The sequence below is a fragment of the Euleptes europaea genome, chromosome 14, assembly GCF_029931775.1.
Source record: "Euleptes europaea isolate rEulEur1 chromosome 14, rEulEur1.hap1, whole genome shotgun sequence".
Classification (NCBI taxonomy): domain Eukaryota; kingdom Metazoa; phylum Chordata; class Lepidosauria; order Squamata; family Sphaerodactylidae; genus Euleptes; species Euleptes europaea.
In genome coordinates this window covers 11,705,961-11,725,040 of record NC_079325.1, presented here as the reverse complement: position 1 = coordinate 11,725,040, position 19,080 = coordinate 11,705,961, and the positions used below count along the sequence as shown (strand labels likewise).

The window sequence follows — 19,080 nt, the reverse complement described above, 5'->3', positions numbered from 1 at the left end:
GTCTTCCTCTTTTCCAGCTGCCTTCAACTTTTCCTAGCATTATTGTCTTTTCCAGTGACTCTTGTCTTCTCATAAAGTGACCAAAGTACAATAGCCTCAGTTTAGTCATTTTAGCTTCTAGGGAGGGTTCAGGCTTGATTTGATCTCTGTGTGTGCATTATGTGCAGTCAAGTCACTTCCGACTCATAGCGACCCTATGAATTAATGTCCTCTAAAATGTCCTATCGTTAAAAGCCTTGCTCAGGTCTTGCAAACTAAAGGATGTGGCTTCCTTTATGGAGTCAATCCATCTCATGTCGGGTTTTCCTCTTTTTCTGCTACCTTCAGCTTTTCTTAGCATTATTACTTTTTCCCGTGAGTCAACTCTAAGACACAGAGGAATGTATCCAACCACACAGTTTCAAAGATTTAAAGGCAAAAATCTTAAGAAGAGGGAGTGCTGATTTCTACCGATTCACACCTCTGCCATTCCTTGGGGGAGGGGACTGCCACAGGCGGAAGGAAGTGGGAAAGTCCCATTCTGCCAAATTTGCGGCTGGCTGGCTGGCTGCACGCCATTATTTCTATGACTAGAACAAAAGCAGATGGATCCCCATTCACAGTTTCTGCTTCGATCCCCTGGACTTTGGGGGAAAGGAAATGCAATCCACCTTCCAGCTCTGCAGATTATAGGAAGGAAACTTTATGCCCATTTAAGAGCATATACTTATACCAAGAAATCTACTGCTATTCTGGGGCAATCTTTCCTCAGGGACGTGCTAAATAAAAGTAAGGCCACTTATTTCACCTCCTTAGGGATGTGCTAAATAAAGCAAATGACAACATGTCGATTACAAAACAGATTTCCATGGCTATCCTCCCCAAAGGAATCCTGGGAATTTTAGTCTGTTGAGGGTGCTGAGAATTCACAAATTGTCTTCTGCCCCAAAATACAGTTAGTAAGGGTACAAACAGATGTGACAAAGATGAGACATCTGCATCCTTCCATCAAAGGCAAACTGCAGGTCCACACAGCCTCAGTTTTTCCCAAGGTCCTGTAAGGGAGGAAAGGGGTGTTAACCCTTCACTGTTTGGTACTGACCTTCTCTTTTTTATTAGTATTTTAAAGGAGAAAAAGATGTGTTATTTAAAATATAAAATTTTCATTTAAAATGCTAATTACAAAATAATTACCTGGGATTTGCGTCCTTTTCTACGCAGTCCTGAACATCTGACTTGTGGGTCCCACCAGGAATAAGAAGTTACCCTTTTCAAGGGATTTTTTTTACCTTGGTACCACTAGCGAAACGGAATACAACCGTCGCATTCGTGAGATTGTTCAAGCCGGTTTTGTGGCTTTTGGCTTTGGACTGTGTGTACCTATGATCACTATCAGTACATTGTGGGACCATTTTGATCACCTTGACCATTTGGCTAATTTGGCCTTTCTATATTTTGTACATAGTTGCTGTTCAGTACCTCTTGCGTGTTTAGTCATATCTTTGCATGTTATCATATAGGTTAGTCATGTTCTATAGTATGATTCATTTTCTCTAAACTATGCATGTTTAAATATTGAGAGTGCTGTGATTTGTTTTGTTTTGAAGTTCCCATTACAGCACCGGGTGATTCTTATTTTGTACCTAAGGCAAATTGAGGCTGCAGGAGCTTGAAAAATGCATTTGATGGTCAGCGATCAGTGGAGTTATTAAATAAGATCTTATAGAAGAATATAAATCACAACTGAATAAAAAGTGGCTAAGTGTTTCTGTCTTTGCCTTTCCACACTGGCAGACTCTCTGTTCGATTGGGGTTTTCAAAAATCTGCCAGTTAATTCATTGAGGGGTAAAGCATTATGTCTGGCCAAGAAGAAGTCTGCAAAAAGTTGGAATGGTTAAGGATTCAAGATAATCTGGGAGCACCGGAAAAGATGGGGTGCTTTGTCCCCAGAAGGAGGGTGCACATTTCCTTCTGGCATCACCACACAGTTCAAGATGGTCCCTTTGTTCTAAGTCCATAAGTATCTAATTCATTACTAAAGGAAGGTCTGAGGGAAAACTTGGATAGGAAATCTGGAAACTTGAAAGTCTTCCGTCTACTATCTTTGTCCAAGAGGACACAAAAGGGTCAAGCTCAGTCCATTTTAAAAGACCAGGAAGAAAATCCTGATCTAACAGATTGGATGTAGATTTGCTTGTGCGGTACCAGAATATTTCCACTGGCCACAGAGGACTCATCCAAAAAGAGGCCAGGCGGGGCTGGCCTCTGCAGCTGGATGCTCGGCTCTCCAGGTCCTGGCAGAAAGATGACTGACTCACCTGCCTTAGGCATCTGTTCAGGGCAGGCACGTTGGCGGTGGGAGCAGGTGCCCAGAGAAGGGAATCCAGTTACAATCCAGCTGCACAAGCAACTTCCCAGGCGGGTGGCGCAGAGATGCCAGGAAGCATTTCGGAGCTGTGGCACTTTATAAAACACGTGCAAGGACCACAGAAATCGCCAAAGGTCCCTCGTGTTTGCCAACTTTTTTGGCACGAGAAAGCTACACACTCCTTACAGCGAGCTCAGAGCTGCAAAGGGGCCTCATTTCCTGGCTGTACCCACATCAGCCTTTCTAATTTGGTTTTTTTCCCTGTAAGTGAAGAAATGGAAGGAAATAAAACAGCTCCGACGTATGCGTGAAAAGGGATCACTCTCCCGGGACGAATTCCAAGATGTGGCCACTCAATCATCATTTTGGGGAGATAATCAATTTGCAATCTCCATCTCATTCATAGTACAACAAGCTTCTGATGAGACCCCCGGCCCATTAGGGACACGCTGGTTTTAGGTCCAACTTTGGAAGAAGTGGCACACCTGGTCCAGCACAGCAACCAGAAGACTTGAGCAATACAATCCCAGATTAGAAATAACATCTGTGCCCAAAACTCATTCAGAAGTAATCCCCCTCAAGCCATATGCAATATGACAATAACAATACTGACCTTTGCAGGATTGTTATAAGAATGACAACAAGACAATGCATATGAAGCACCAAGAATAATAGAACCATAGAGTTGGAAGGGGCCATACAGGCCATCTAGTCCAACCCCCTGCTTAATGCAGGATACGCCTAGAGCAGTGGTTCCTAAAGTGGGCAGTACCACCCCCTGGGGGGCGGTGGGATTACCTAGGGGGGCACAAAGAGGCAAGGGGGCAGCAGGGGGGCACTAGAGGTGGGCCCCTTCAACTATGCTGTTCACTAATTTACAGTAGATCAAGCTATGGCACCATGCTGGCAAATTTGGTAGACATTATCAGAATTTTTTTTCAGACTTTGAAGAGCTGGTACCACTGGACCAAGTTCATCAATTTTTTTGAATAAATTTCAACTAAAAAGTTTTAATTTGATTTTGAATAGATGTGCAATTAATTGTTACCGCTTTAAAATTTTGTCATTATCTTCTCTAGTGAGTCATGCAAAGCCCTATTTTGAATAATGCTTTTTATAGGATAGGGTAGGGGGCTCTGGGGTTGACTTTGTGGAACCAAGGGGGGCAGTGGCCCAAAATGTTGGGAACCACTGGCCTAGAACGTCCCTGACAAGTGTTTTTCCAGCCTCTGCTTAAAGACTGCCAATGAGGGGGAGCTCACCACCTCCCTAGGTAGCTGTTTCCATTGTCAAACAACTCTTATTGTAAAAAAAAAAAAAAAATCTTAATATCCAGCTGGCACCTTTCTGCTTGCAATTTAAACCCATTATTGCGAGTCCTATCCTCTGCTGCCAACAGGAACAGCTCCCTGCCCTCCTCTAAATGACAGCCCTTAAAATGCTTAAAGGGAGCAATCATGTCCCCTCTCAACTCATCTTCTCCAGACTGAACATTCCCAACTCCCTCAGCCTTTCCTCATAGGGCTCGGTCTCCAGGCCCCTGATCATCCTCGTCGCTCTCCTCTGCTCTCCATTCTGTCCACATCCTTTTTGAAGCGAAGCCTCCAGAACTGCATATATACTCAATGACATTTTGAATATGCTATAGAAAGTAGGGTGTCATGTATTTTTTGGGGGGGATCATTCCCCTTACACCCCCAATATTTGTGCTATTGCAACTGTACACAAGAAGAGCCCTGCTGGGTCAGACCAGTGGATCATCTAGCCAGGCATCCTGTCTCACACAGTGGCCAACCAGCTCCTCTGGAGGTCCAACAACAGGGCAGAGGCCAAGACTGTCCCTTGATGTTGCCTCCTGGCACTGGGATTCAGAGGTTGACTGCCTCTGCAGGTGGAGGTTCCCTTAAGTCACCATGCCTAGGAGCCGCTGAAAGACATGTCCTCCACAAATCTAATCCCCTTCTAAAACTGTCTACGCCTGTGGCCATCACTACATCCTCTGCTTTTACTGCTGTGGGAATTGGCCTATTTGGCGTCATTTTATGCTGTGGGGTTTTTGAAACAATTAATTAGGCCTTGGTATCACTGCATTTTAATGCCTCCTTGAGACCTTTGGTTCTGAGCCATAATATCTTTTTTTTTTACCAGTTCTGAGAGACTTCACTGTTATTTTCTTACATTCATTTAGATGAGGAGTTCAAAATGGAAGGTCTGATTGGATAATCATTGCTCTTAGGATTAAAGACGCGATAGAATATATTCCGCCTGTCTAATTTATTCAATACGTTTTTGCCCAACGAAAGTAAATTGTACAATAATAGATGATACAGGATGGTAAAAGTCGTGTGGTTTTTGTTAGGAAGAGCATTTTAATAACATTCTATTTTAATTTCTGCCTCCCAAGTATCATTAGCAGTTGGAAACTTCAAAGGGAACCCTCAAGTTGGTTGGATGTATATATAGTCTTATGCTAGCTTTTCATGTATATAATATGATTATCTGAAATAAAGAAATGCACATGTAAATTTAGTATCTTTGGGGAGGCAGTCCAGCTATGATATAGCAATAGTAGATTCTCCCATAATGCGTTATCACACATCAACTCTCACCAAAGCAATATGGTGGGCGGGTAAGAGGGGGACACAGCTCTGCGGTGATTTTGCTTCGTTTCAGGCGGAGGAGCAGGTTTCCCCTTTCCTTCCCCTCTCGTTCCAGCGCAAAAGGCCTCCTGCCCCTGTTCTCATTCAACAAGGCCCAGCGGGCTCGCCTTTCCCAGCGCAGAGTCCCTGGGTCGAGAGCTAATTAAACTGGCCACACAGCTTGGCTTAAACCCCCCAAAACAGAGATGACACCCCTCCGTGCCCCCAAACAATCTGAGACGCAGCAAGGAGTTGTGAGTGTGAAACCTAACTGGGTGGAGAAGCAGCTACGGCAATTTAACGGTTGTCTTGGTGACTGGGAGCCCAATTGTCCACGCTGAATTTGCCTCGGTGGGGAACGACCTCCATCACAGCAAGGCCAAAGAATGGATTACAGAGGTGCTGGGAATGAACAGCTGCAGGGGAAAGGTCCTGACAATGGACTGGGGGGGGGGGGAGACAGAGAGAGAGAGAGAGAATTTGGGGTGGAGGGATATACAAGATACTTTCCTTCCTTTCCCTCTAACTAGAGTTGCTAACTCCAGGTTGGGAAATACAGGCATTGGCTGCTCATGTGGAGGAGTGAGGAATTAAACCCGGGTCTCCAGATCAGAGTCCACCACTCCAAACAACCGCTCTTAACCACTACACCATGCTGGCTGGGGTGGGGCTGGGAGAATTCAGAGAGCTGTGACTAGCCCAAGGTCACCCAGCTGGCTTCATGTGGAGGAGTGGGGAAACCAACCCGGTTCACCAGATCAGAGTCTGCCACTCATGTGGAGTGGAGAATTAAACCCGGTTCTCCAGATTAGAGTCCACCGCTCCTAACCACTACCCCACACTGGGGCAGCTGTCTTCTTTATTCCCCTACAGCAACTTATGGCCTGCTGCTACACCATTATCCTGTCCCTTCTTTCCTTCGAGAGACTCAGCAGCGTGTGCTATTTTGCATCTGGACTGAATGTTTGTCCTCAGCACTGGTGGCAAAGGCCCGAACAAATGGTTCTCAGAGAGCTGCCAATTTCCTGCAGAATGTGTGCCCAAGACTCAATAAAACTCGGCAATAAAATCGCAATGTGACAATGCACTTATTACAAGCAAGACAACTGGCCTGGTTTCTTGGACCGTGTAAATCAAACGGTCATTTGGATAAATCAGCACAATTATTTCCACCTGTAGCAAACGCTTTGGCTGTCCGCATCTTGGAATTTTTTTTTCCATTATTTAAAGGTAGCGAGTGTCTCTGGACAGAGGAACGGCTATTTGGTGCTGGGCGACTTTATGTTTCGGTACAGAATATAATTTTCCCTTTTCACATTAAACTTGCAGAGCTTCAGCATGGGACTAACTGTTCAGATTTATGGGGCTACGTCGCACAGAGCTTACATGGCACAAGATGGTGGAATACAAAATTCCTGCAATCCCTGTTTAAAAAAACAAAAAAAATGCAAGGCTGCCTAGCTGGATGAGATCATGGTCCATCTAATGGATGAACGGGAAGGATCTGTTTAAGGATTTCAGCAAGCAAGTCTTGGGCAGCGTCTTTTCTTTCCTAAGGCAGGTGGCCCTGTAGGGTTTTCAAGGCAAGAGATGAACACAGGTGTATTGCCATTGCCTGCCTCTGCGTAGCAACCCTGAACTTCCTTGGTAGGTCTCCCACCCAAGTACTAACCAGGGCCAACCCTGCTTGGCTTCCAAGATCTGATAAGATTGGGCTAGCCTGGGCTAGCCAGGTCAGTTTAGTGGTGAAAGAGCTTGGTTCATTCATTCATCTTTATTGCAGCCAAAGCTCAGCATAAAACTTAAAATATACATCCTATGATAAAACTATACAGATCCTGCTTACAGCATCTCATCCACGCTGATTAGCCTGGAGATTTACCTAGAAGACCTTTATTCATCATCATTGCCTTCCGTTTCCAAAAGACATAAGAGCAAAAGTTTGCTACAGAGTGTGAAATAAGAGTCATCCTTTCTTCCAATACAGCTGATGGAAGGGCATCAAATTGGGCCCTAGAAGAGGCCCATCTTAATGTAGGGGAAGTAACTGAAGTTAGATTAGGGGCTGAATAACTGCCTATCAATGACCTAAGGTTTTAAAAAGAATTAGGAAGAAGAGCATAAAGAGCTGGGTACAATTCAGAATCAGTTTGCTATTCATGAGCTTCTTTGATGAGTGTCTTTTCAGGGGGACCTCCTCTGTTGTTCAAGAGTTCTCTCCCACCTTGCAGTGATGTGAAACTTATTTCGCTTAACCTGCCCCTCACTCATCTCCCAGTGCCAGCTATAAAAGGCACCGGCTAGCAGCTCTTAGCTTCCAGAAAAATAAAAAATCTTGTGAGTTTGAATCGTTGTAAATGACCAATGCTAGATGAGATGTGTTTCGGCTTGAATAGGCCTCCCTTGGTGGTCATAAATACAGAAAGTTATAAAAAAAAACACATCCAGAAATAAACCTTATGAGATATTTTTATCTAATATTTTGTGTGGCTTGAGGTAAACTCTTAACCCAAATCGAGAGTCTTGTCGCATGGACAGTTGCTCACACAATCTGATACAGAACAGTGCTTCCGGATGTGCGTACATCAACCCATGATAAATTCATCAGATTTATTTCCGGATGTGTACACCTTGCAATGAATGTAATTATTTTATTATACTGCCCTATTAGTGTGCCCAACGCTTATAAATACAGGAGAAACAGACACTGGCTTGCAGCGCCCTCTTGTGTCGACAAGCAAGAATATCTTTGCCAGTGGAAACTGATAGGGGAAGGGTGCAATATCATTTTTGGGAAAGATTGCCACTTGATCTTTGGGTCTGCTGCCGCTTCAGCCCTAAATTGTAGGACGACGGAAAACATTTATAAACTAAGCCAGCGTGGTGTAGTGGTTAAGAGCGGTGGTTTGAAGTGGTAGACTCTAATCTGGTGAACCGAGTTCAATCCCCCACTCTTCCACATGAGTGGCGGAAGCTAATCTGGTGAACTGGGTTGGTTTCCCCACTCCTCCACATGAAGCCAGGTGGGTGACCTTGAGCTAGTCACACTCTCTCAGCCCCACCTACCTCACAGGGTGTCTGTTGTGGGGAGAGGAAGTAAAGGAGATTGTAAGCCGGTTTGATTCTTCTTAAAAGGTAGAGAAAGTCGGCATATAAAAACCAACTCTTCTTCTTCTAACCACTTCACCACGCTGGTTGACTTCCACTGAGTCAGACCATTGGCACATCTGAGCCACTACTGTCTACCTGTACTGGCAGCAGCTTTCCAGGGTCTCAGGCGGAGGTCTTTCACATCACCTCCAACCTGATCCTTTTAACTGGAGATGCCGGGGACTGAACCTGGAACTCTCTGCATGCAAACACATGGTCTACCACTAAGTAGAGAGCCAGCATGGTGTAGTGGTTAAAAGCAGTGGGTTGGAGTGGTGGACTCTGATCTGGAGAACCGGGTCCGATTACCCCCTCCTGCACATGAGCAGTGGACGTTAATCTGGTGAACCGGGTTGGTTTCCTACACATGAAGCCAGCTGGGTGACCTTGGGCTAGTCACAGTTCTGTTAAGAGCTCTCTCAACCCCACCTATCTCACAAGGTGTCTGTTATGGGGAGGAGAAGGGAAGGTGATTGTAAACCGGTTTGATTTTGCCTTAAGTGGTAGAGAAAGGGGGTTACCGCATTATGTATTCCCAGCGATGTATTAAGAGTTTGAAAATGTTATAAAAAACACTGCTTTAAAAGGGTTTTTGGATACCACGGCTAAAAAACGGTTGGAAGACATCTTCACAGCTAAAGGGGCCAAACAAAGTGCGAACAGTATTTTTTATAATATTTTCAAACTCTTAATACATCGGTGGGAATACATAATGCACAATTAAGGAGGGAGTTCCCAAGCAAGCTGCAATTAGCAGGAACATTTACTGGACCGATCGTTGCTATCTCTGATCAAAGAACTTTTGACTAGGGGTGCAGCAATTTGCAAGACTTCATTCCACGCCTGTCATACTGAAGCATCGGAAGGAATCTGAAATGACAGACAGACCCACAGGCGGGCTGGACGATGCTCAGCTCCCGGCCGAGAGAAGGATACATCTCGTTTATTTTAACTCCTGCTTTGGAACCTGACACCCGCCCTGTTCTCTGTGTGCACCCACATTTCCCCTTTAACCAGAAAGACGCTCTTCAGAGCGCCCCCCCCCCCACACACACACGGCTGCTCGGCACAAAATCAGCTTGGGTTTCCAAGCGCAGACAGCCAGGATGTGACGAGATGTCCTCTCTTTATCTTGGGATTAACAGTTTGTATACGGCGTGGATCTCAAATGATACTCGGGAAGGAGGTCGGCAAAGTAGACTTACGAGAAGGGCTTAGTCAAGGGAGGCAGCCTGCCAACAGGCGAAGTGGAGCTCGGATGTCGGGAGCGTTTAGACTTGGAACTGGCACAGAAGTCTATCGGGAGAGGGAGATAACAGCAGATCACCCCCGAGTTATTCAGGCTGATTTCCAGAGTCCCTCATCCTCTCTACCTCCTTGCTCAGAAAGATGTTAAGAAGGCTCTGGGTGGGGAAAGAGTTTCCAGCAAAACCAGAAAAAGGCAGGACGAAACCAAGGAAAGGAAGATTAAACTGAAAGGAGGGATTGGAGTGGGTGGTCAAGAAACTATCAATTATAATGTGGTTTATATGAGGAATACAACTAGATCCTACCTTCCTTCAAGGGGCTCAGGTCCTCTCTACCACTTTACCCTCGCAACAACCCTGTAAGGTGGTTTCAGAGGGTAACCGCGTTGGTCTGCACTCAAACCATTAGAAAACAACCAGTGGCACCTCAAGAGAACAACACGGTAGGTTCAACGGAGAGTGTTTGACAGGCCCAGGGTCATCCTAGTGAGAGGGGAACCTAGGAATTCCCAGTCCAACTGTGACACCACACTGGATTCTCAAGAAGGCTACAATGGAAGAGGGATCCCAGTTTCCCCAATAGATAAACAAAATTCTCATCCCCTAAGTATTCTCTGCTGTACATCAAAAACTTTGGCAGAGCCATTCTTTACCAGAAAAAGAAGAAGCAGAAGCAGCAGAAGAAGAAAAGAAGTTGGCATTTATATACCAACATTCACTTAAGGAAGAATCAAACTGGCTTACAATCGCCTTCCTTTCTCCTCCCCATAACAGGCATCTTGTGAGGTAAGTGGGGCTGAAAGGGCTCTAAGAGAGCTGTGACTAGCCCAAAGTCACCCAACTGGCCTCATGTGTAGGAGCAGGGAAACCAACCCAGTGCACCAGATTAGCCTCCGCCACTCATGTGGAGGAGTGGGGAATCAAACCCGGTTCTGCAGATTAGAGTCCACCACTTCAAACCACTGCTCTTAACCACTACACCACGCTGGCTCTCTTAATGGCTCACTCCAAGACCCCAGTAAAAGGGTCTTAGAAAGTGGGAGAGCAGCTGTGGCTTAGGGACAGAGCAGTTGTTTCGCAAGCAGAACACCTCTGTCTGCCTGGGGCCCATGTATGTTCCAAAATGGCTGCAGTATACAAGAGGTGGCATGCTTCAGATCTGCAGTCACGTTGGGGCCAGAGAAGAGTTCTTCTGGGGGTTTACTGGGCCGTCAGTTCTTCCCTACATACGTCGAAGGCAAAGGGACCAGTCTCGGATACTCCTAAATACCAAGACAAGATTCTTCAAAAATGGTCTCAGCCTCAATCCTGCTCTAGGATTTTATTCTTCCAGGAAGTCTATTTTAAGTCCAGCTTTGCTGGAGCAGTCGCCTTGTAGGCCTGCGAGGGGAACCGAGCCAAGGGATGCGGCCCAGACCCCAGTCCTCAGTCTCCGGCCCTCACACGGCGCTGCCAACTGGTGTTGTATTTCTCACAGACTTACACATTCTCCTTTCCTGTCCTCCTGCCAAATCCCGTCTTGCCTGTTTGATCGGTCGGGGTTGCTGGCGGTTCCTTGGGGTCCCACGTGGCTCTCTTGGGAGTCTGAATTCAGCAGATGGCCTTTTGGTCCTGTTAGAATCTGAGATCCACTGAGAAACCAGACTGTTTTGACAAAAGGCAAAATCCTAGAACATCCTTTTCTCTTGGTGCTCACGCGCATCAGGATCGGCTGGATTGGTGCACTCTGTCCTATTGACACAGTGGCATCCACTGGCAAAGAGCGCAGGGCACACATAAGCAGACACCACATGTTCCAGCTGCCGGATCTATATTTTTAATCATTCTTCTGACTCACCAGCTCAAAGCAAAAGACGACGATGTTTGAGACACTCAACAACCTCTCATCTGATGCCACCAAAGGCCATTCATAGCCAGGATGCGCCAGGCCTCTTTGCAAACAGAAGTATCCAAAGGGTCCTAAATTCTTATTGCTAATAGCCGTGGGTAGTCACACAACGGGGCCAACCAAGGTTAAAACATCAGTTTCTTTTTTGGGAGGGGATGCGGGATTGTTTAAAAGAGGAAAAAAATATTGAGGTAAAACCCCACTCAACAGTTTCAAAAGATGTACGAGCAGACATTTTGAAAAGCACTCCCCCCCCCAAAAAAAAACCCGGTTCTAGCGGCAACCCAAAATGCAGTGCAAAAAAAAAAATTGGTCACGGCAACCTCAAAGAAATGAGGAAGGGAAGTGAGAAACAGAAGAAGAAGCGGAAGAAGAGTTGGTTTTTGTACCCTGCTTTTTCTCGACCTTTAAGGAGCCTCAAAGCGGCTTAAAATCACAATCTCCCGGTGAAACAAAAAGTTGTTGCGATTGATCAGACCGCATTTCTTTTTTTAAAAAAGTTTTATTTTAATGCAAGTCTGTGGTTGACATGTCCCGTCTTAGAATATGTTCCTCCTTTTACTTCATGGCAGACCCTGAAGGGTCCACACAACCCCCACCTGTTGTAATAGAGAGTCATCAATAAGAATACGGACTGGGCCAAAAGGGGAGTGTTTACAGACCGTGTTAAAAAGGAGACAACCCATGCTGGAATCTTTTCTTGTCTCCCAACGATCTCATTTCTTGGCTGGCACCCTCTGCCGATCAGTCCTCAAAAAAGGATCACTCCATGTTACATAACAGGACAGGCCTGCCGCTTCAGATACGGGGCCCGCTCATCTTGCTCATTCTGAGCAGTACCCTTTTTCGGTCATGCCCTTTTCCTCTCCTGCCTGTTGCCACAGAGCTGGTCGGCAGGAGGACTTAGAACGGGTTGCCGATTCCCGCTACGAATTTCCCTTCCCAGACCGAGGACTGAGAGAGAGGCACAGCTTTCGGAAGGGAAGGGAGTTCCTGTCCAGCTGCAGGAGGGTACTGCAGTATCTGATGCTTAAAGGCTGATGGTCTAGAGAGCCAGTGTGGTGTAGTGGTTAAGAGCGGCGGACTCTAATCTGGTGAACCGGGTTGGTTTCCCCACTCCTACACATGAAGCCAGCTGGGTGGCCTTGGGCTAGTCACAGTTCTCTTTGAACTCTCTCAGCCCCACCTACCTCACAAGGTGTCTGTTGTGGGAGGGGAAGGGAAGGCGACTGTCAGCCAGTTTGAGACTCCTTTCAGTAGAAAAAATTGGGGTATAAAAACCAACTCTTCTTCTTCTAGAAGCAGCAACCCTCAGGACCTGCAACATTTTATGCATCCCTCAGACTTTAAAGGAAATCAGGATAACTCACATGGGTCAAGACACCAGTGTGTCTAATTTTGTGCTGTTTAGACCGAAGTTGTTTTTTGCCCGTGATGAAGATGCTGCCCAGGGTGGAGAGATGTATTTTAGGGCAGAAAGCATCGAGAGAGACACAGCCCACCCCAGGGCCTCTGACTATCAAAGCCCTGGCCCCACAAGCTAACAGGCACTCTGCCATATTGACAGGTAGTTTGCTACTTTATGTATAAAACTGCAAGAATCCTCAAGTTGTGTGAAGAAATACTTCCTTTTCTCTGTTTTGAATCTCTCACCCTCCAGCTTCAGCAGATGACCCAACGTTCTGGTATTATGAGAGAGGGAGAAAAGCTTCTCCCTGGCCACTCTCTCCATACCATGCATAATTTTATAGACCTCTATCATGCCTCCCCTTAACCGCCTTCTTTCCAAGCTGAACAGCCCTAAGAGCTTTACCTGCTCCTGATAGAGCAGGGCACAAGGTGGCCAAGGAAAATGTCAGTTTGCAACTAGAGAAGTGGCATGGGGGAAAGTGAATGTAGGCATCCTTTCCCTTCATGTTGCTTACCCCTGGCTCCCTGAAACAGGGTTCTGGACCCAAGTCTAAAAACAGCTGGAGGATGGAATTTGCAGATGAAAACCTGTACATTCAGCATCCCCTTCTGCAGCAAATCAGTCTCCACACAACTGTGTGACTTAAATTAAATTGTGTGACTCTCTGCTCCAGGACGTGGTGATGGCTGCCAACTTGGAAGGCTTAAAGAGGGGAGTGGACATGTTCATGGAGGAGGGCTATCCATGGCTACTAGTCAAAATGCATACTAGTCATGATGCATATCTATTCTCTACAATATCACAGGAGCATGCCTATTATATTAGGTGCTGTGGAACACAGGCAGGACAATGCTGCAGCAGTCGTCTTGTTTGTAGGCTTCCTAGAGGCACCTGGTTGGCCACTGTATGAACTTGATGGACCTTGCACTTGATGGGCCTTGGTCTGATCCAGCAGGGCTTTTCTTGTGTTCTTATGACCCAGCTATTTTGCAGTTGCATAGTATAAACCCAGGTCCACCATGGGCTGTCCCGTTCTCACCTATCACGACCTTGCCTGGGACACTTTGGTTGCCAAGTTCCGCAGGGTATCCAAGTTAGCCAGGCAGTTAACATGAGGCTACTTCTCCTGCAGAAAATACCCGATCCGCATGACAGCGTCCCAGACAACCAGGGTCCCGAGTATTAGCAGGTGATGACATTCCGTCGAAAGGCCTCATGCCTGCGAGCTTCTCTCTCAAGGGTATCGGTTTCCAGCTTGGTCCCTTGGCTTTTAAAAGCCCGTTTCAGAAATGCTGCTCAGAGCCACAACAGCTCCAGCCTTTGCTTTCCCCAGCTCGTTTTCTTTAAAAAGAAATCGGCTTTCCAGCAGCTGCCAGTACCTCCTCAACTGGGAAGCGTCTTGGCAAACCTTGACAGCAGCAGCTCAAATAAGCCAGACCTCTTAACAAGCTGCCTTTTGTACCCCAGACACTGACCTTGGGGGCCACCCGCCCATGACGGAGGGGAAAAGAAATGGGTCGAGACCTCAGATCGGTATAGGAAAATTTTGTCCTCCAGTCAGAAAGGGGTCAGAAACTTTTAATCAGTGGATGACTGTGGGAAAAGCTTGGATTGATTTGATTGGCAAGGGCAAAAATTTAACTAGGGGAAGGTGACGGCAGATTAAGGCCAACCGGCTTAGTTTGAGATGCTATTTTGGTTCTGGTGTGTTACTGTAGTTGTGACCGAAAAAAGCTTCCTCAAACGCGTGATAGCTTTTCCTTGTTAAAAGCATGTTAGTCTTCAATGCCATGCAACATTTCAGAAAGACTCATCTATTAAAGGTTTTAATCAAGGGCAAACATATTTAATTTTAAATTGATTAAATGGTAGATGATTATGCCAGTGACCTTTTAATCAGCAGAAACCCTACTAATTGTACCAGTTCCCAACACTACCTAGATATCTATCATATTTTTATCCCATCTTTCTTCTAAGGAGCTCACAGCAATGTACATAGACCTTTCCCTCCTCCATTTCATCTTCACAATAACCTTACAAGGTAGGCTAGGCTGAAAAAAGGTGTCGCCCCCGCAGCGGAATGCGGTACTGAACCTGGACTTCCCTAGTCCTAGTCCAATACTCTAACCACTACACCATTTTCTTTTATCAGCCAGCATGATCTGATAGAGTGGGCCAGCCAGATATACTCGCGTCACCTTTTATAGTGTTGCAACCTTTGATTTAATTGGGTGTTTCAAATAATTACGTTTAATAACCTACTTAATTTAAGTTGGGGACCTGGCAGGGAAAACAAGGGGATGCTGTGGATTCATTTTTTTTGGGGGGGGGGGGGAAGAACCAAGTATTTCAAATAGGGTGAGCACGTGCTTGAACATGGCTTTGCCCGCTTATACTTATTTGACAACTCCTCATCTTTCTAGAGCCTTATGTTTAGCTAGACTGAATGCTAACCCCTGTATGGTTATGCAGGGCAGGATTTTGAATATACCATGCCCAGACAGGACCTATCCTTGCTCTTTTGGCTCTATTGATTCATTAACTCATGCTCTCTTGGAATGCCGTTTCTATGAGGAACTTCGATCACATTATATCTCTCCCCTTTTAGCATATAAATCTAATGCCTCTGTGTCTGACATAATGCCTTTTTTACTAAGCGATAGGGACCCCAAGGCTACATTGTCAGTGGCAAGATTTATCTCAGTCCTTATATCCCTCAAACATTAGTTTTAAGCTACTCAAGATCAATGGATCAAGGAGCTTCTAAGGGATAAAGGAAAGGAACATGGCTTAAAACAGAAGGAGTGTCTTAAAAAAAAAAAACCCATATCAAATAAAAATTCCCCAATCTGTTGACAGGCCTAAGGGTCAGTTCTGCAGCCAGCACATTGGGGAGGGGCCATGGTTTAAGGGTAGACCCTCTGCTTTGTATGCAGAAGGTCCCAGGTTCAATCCCCGGCATCCCCAGTTAAAAGGATCAGGTAGGAGGTGATGAGAAAGACCTCAGACGTAGACCCTGGCGAGCTGCTGCCAGTCAGAGTAGACGATGCTGACTTTGATGGACCAAGGGTCTGATTCAGTAGAAGGCAGCTTCGTGGATTCCCCACTTGGACGCCCCTTCTTCAGCTAAGCTCCAACCCTCTTCTCCTAGTCCGACGACATGACCTTACCTTTGGATGAGAGTCCCGAAGAGCACATGCAGGACCTTCTGCATGTTCTCGGTGCACAGCCAGCTCCAGTGATCCGTCATGACCAACCGAAGGAGGTCCAGCGCCGTGTCTGCCAGCGGTGTCTCCGATTCTGCCGAAGCAACATGGTGCAAATGAGGAAACAAACTGTGTCTCAGTGAAGGGACTTTCCAGGCCCACGTTAAAAACCCCAGGGGCTGCTGGAGAGCTAGCGAGGTGTAGTGGTTAAAAGAAATGGTTAAGAGTGCTGGACTCTAATCTGGTGAACTGGGTTGGTTTCCCCACTCCTACACACGAAGCCAGCTGGGTGACCTTGGGCTAGTCACAGCTCTCTTAGAGCTCTCTCAGCCCCACCTACCTCACAAAGTGTCTGCTGTGGGGAGGGGGAGGGAAGGTGATTGTAAGCCGGTTTGATTCTTCCTTAAATGGCAGAGAGAGCCAGCATGGTGTAGTGGTTAAGAGCGGTGGTTGCTGATCCGGAGAAGCGGGTTTGATTCCCCATTCCTCCACAAGAGCAGCGGAGGCTAATCTGGTGAACTGGATTTGTTCCCCCACTCCTCCACACGAAGCCAGCTGGGTGACATTGGGCTAGTCACACTCTTTCAGCCCCACCCACCTCACAATGTGTCTGTTGTGGGGAAGGGAAGGCGATTATAAGCCAGTTTGATTCTGCCTTAAGTGGTACAGAAAGTTGGCATATAAAAACCAACTCTTCTTCTTCTTCTTTGTAGGTAGGGAGAGAGAAAGGACGGGACGGGATGGACCACTAAGGCTGTACATTTGCAAAGGAAACCAAAACCTACCAAGCAAGAAGATTCGGGAATGTAGTCATACAAGCCAGCTGACGAGACACATTTATTTCATTTTTTATTTTGTTTACTTCATTTCCACCCTGTCTTTCGCCCCAACGGGGACCCAAGGCAGTTTACATCATTTTCCTCTCCTCCATTTTTATCTTCACAACAACTCAGTGAGGTGAACTAGGCTGGGAGTGTGAGTGGCCCCAAGTCACCCAGTGAGCTTCCATGGCCCAAGTGGGGATTCGGACCTGGGTCTCTCAGGCACTAGTTCGACACGCTTAACCACTACACCACGCCGGCCCTCCATGCACAGTGGAAGGAGACTCTGGCCTCTGCCTCCCCATGTCGACACTATGTGTGTGCTGAAATCAATACAGGTAGGGAGGAGGCAGGAACGAGAGCAGTGCCCGCCCTATCACATGTTGAAATCAATGCATGTGTGTTGTCTGCATAGAGCTTCTGTACGACCATTTATACCCCATTTTCCTACCCAAAGCAGTTCACAATAGCCTCCCCCAATTTATCTTCACAACAATCCTTTAATTCACAGTCCAACTTTACACCAGCTTAACTATCACAGTGCCCTTCAAGGAACCCTGGAGATCACAATTTGAGTACAGACTGAGATCCCCCCCCAATAAAAACCCTTCTCTACTGTTGTCAAGCTTCCTTAAGGAGAGCAAATGTCTACTCAAGCTGCTGGCATTTGTTGTGTAAATAGTTTCGTTCCCTTTTGCTATTTACATCCTATTCCCCCCCCCCCCCGTCTTTTTCGTTCATGTAGCTTTGCTGCCCCCTGATGGTAATATCGGGATTTAGATCCTGGGCTCTGGGGAGCAGTCACAGAGTAAACACAGAGAGCCAGCATGGTGTAGTGGTTAAGAGCGGTGGTTTGGAGCTGTGGACTCTGATCTGGAGAACCGGGTTTGATTCCCCATTCCTCCACATGAGCGGTGGACACTAATCTGGTGAACCGGGTTGGTTTCCCCACTCCTCCACACAAAGCTAGCTGAGTGACCTTGGGCTAGTCACAGTTCTCTTAGAGCTCTCTCAGCCTCAACTACCTCACAGGGTATCGGTTGTGGGGAGGGGAAGGGAAGATGATTGTAAGCCGGTTTGATTGTTCTTTAAGTGATAGAGAATGTCGGCATATAAAAACTAACTCTTCTTCTTCAACCATACACACAAACCATATGTGCCTGTACAGGCTTAAAAATGCCCTCAAATCCCACACTGCCACGGAGCTTGCTGGGTAACCCTGGGCCAGTCACACTCTCTGTGCTTAACCTCCCTCACAGGGTTACTTTGAGGACAAAATTGGGGGGGGGGGGAGAACCAAGTAGACAGCCCTGAGCACATTTGGAGCAAGGCCAGGATAAAAAATGAATTAGACGGACAGAATGGACCGTCCCACTGCAGGCCCAGCATTACATTTTAGAATGTTCCCTTATGTTAAAAGCTCCCCGCAATCAGCACAGCAAACAGTGTGTGTGAGGACTGGGGGGTTAATGTTTGCTAGTTTTCTACTTGCGTGGATTTATTTTTCCAGTGCAAAGGAATATCCAAAACTGGAATTTACCCCCTGCAGGTTGAAGCGGCACGGTCCATTTTGCCATCTATGACCCTTGCGAGTGAGAGTCAGGCGGAGTCAAGGAATCCCTGTGAGGAGATGCAGGCAAGAGGGACAAAGACAAGTTAAGCCTCTGAAGCAGAAATGAAGCTCACCAGGATCATCGCTGCCTTCGGCGGGCTGCCGAAGCGCCTCCGTGGATTTCATGTCCTGATTTGCTGAAGAGTCAAGAGCTTCTCCGTTTCCCTCGCTCTCCGGCCCTTCCTTCAGCATTGCTTCCAGCAGCTTCTCCTGTTTCTGGATGAAGGACTCCATTCTTGCTATGGACAAACCCTCAGCCTCCTAAGAAAAAAAGCAGAGCATCAGCTTCCCAGCACCCCTGGAGCAAAAAAAAAAGGCAACTCGGGTCTAGAAATGCTGTCCTCTTCTCCTGTGATTCAAGGGCAGGTTTTAGCAATCCCGAGAAGGAATGCTAACAAATTCCACAGCCCTGCTATTCCGATTCAAAAATCCCCATTTCACATTTGCTTCTCCCACATGCATACCAAAGACAAGTACATTTATTTTTGCACCACTTTCCGCTTCTCTGGGCCACGCTTTCCCCCCGTTTCATCAACACGGTTTTAAACAGATAAAAGGAAGTATTTCTTCACACAACGCATAGTTAAATTGTGGAACTCCCTGCCCTGGGATGTGGTGATGGCTGCCAAATTGGAAGGCTTTCAGAGGGGAGTTGACATGTTCATGGAGGAGAGGGCTATCCATGGCTACTAGTCAAAAGGGATACTAGTCATGATGCATAGCTATTCTCTCCAGGATCAGAGGAGCATGCCTATTAT

The 19,080-nt window shown here is 46.5% G+C and overlaps 1 protein-coding gene across 1 annotated transcript in view; it reads right to left on the bottom strand.

Moving 5' to 3' along the window:
* SNX19 (sorting nexin 19) overlaps positions 1-19,080 on the bottom strand; it is a 41,658-nt gene that overhangs the window by 9,596 nt on the left and 12,982 nt on the right. The window contains exons 7-8 of the mRNA XM_056860307.1: positions 18,397-18,583; positions 15,854-15,983 (exon numbers count right to left, since the gene is read on the bottom strand). Coding sequence (XP_056716285.1) covers positions 15,854-15,983; positions 18,397-18,583 — 317 coding nt within the window. The remainder of the gene's footprint in view (positions 1-15,853; positions 15,984-18,396; positions 18,584-19,080) is intronic.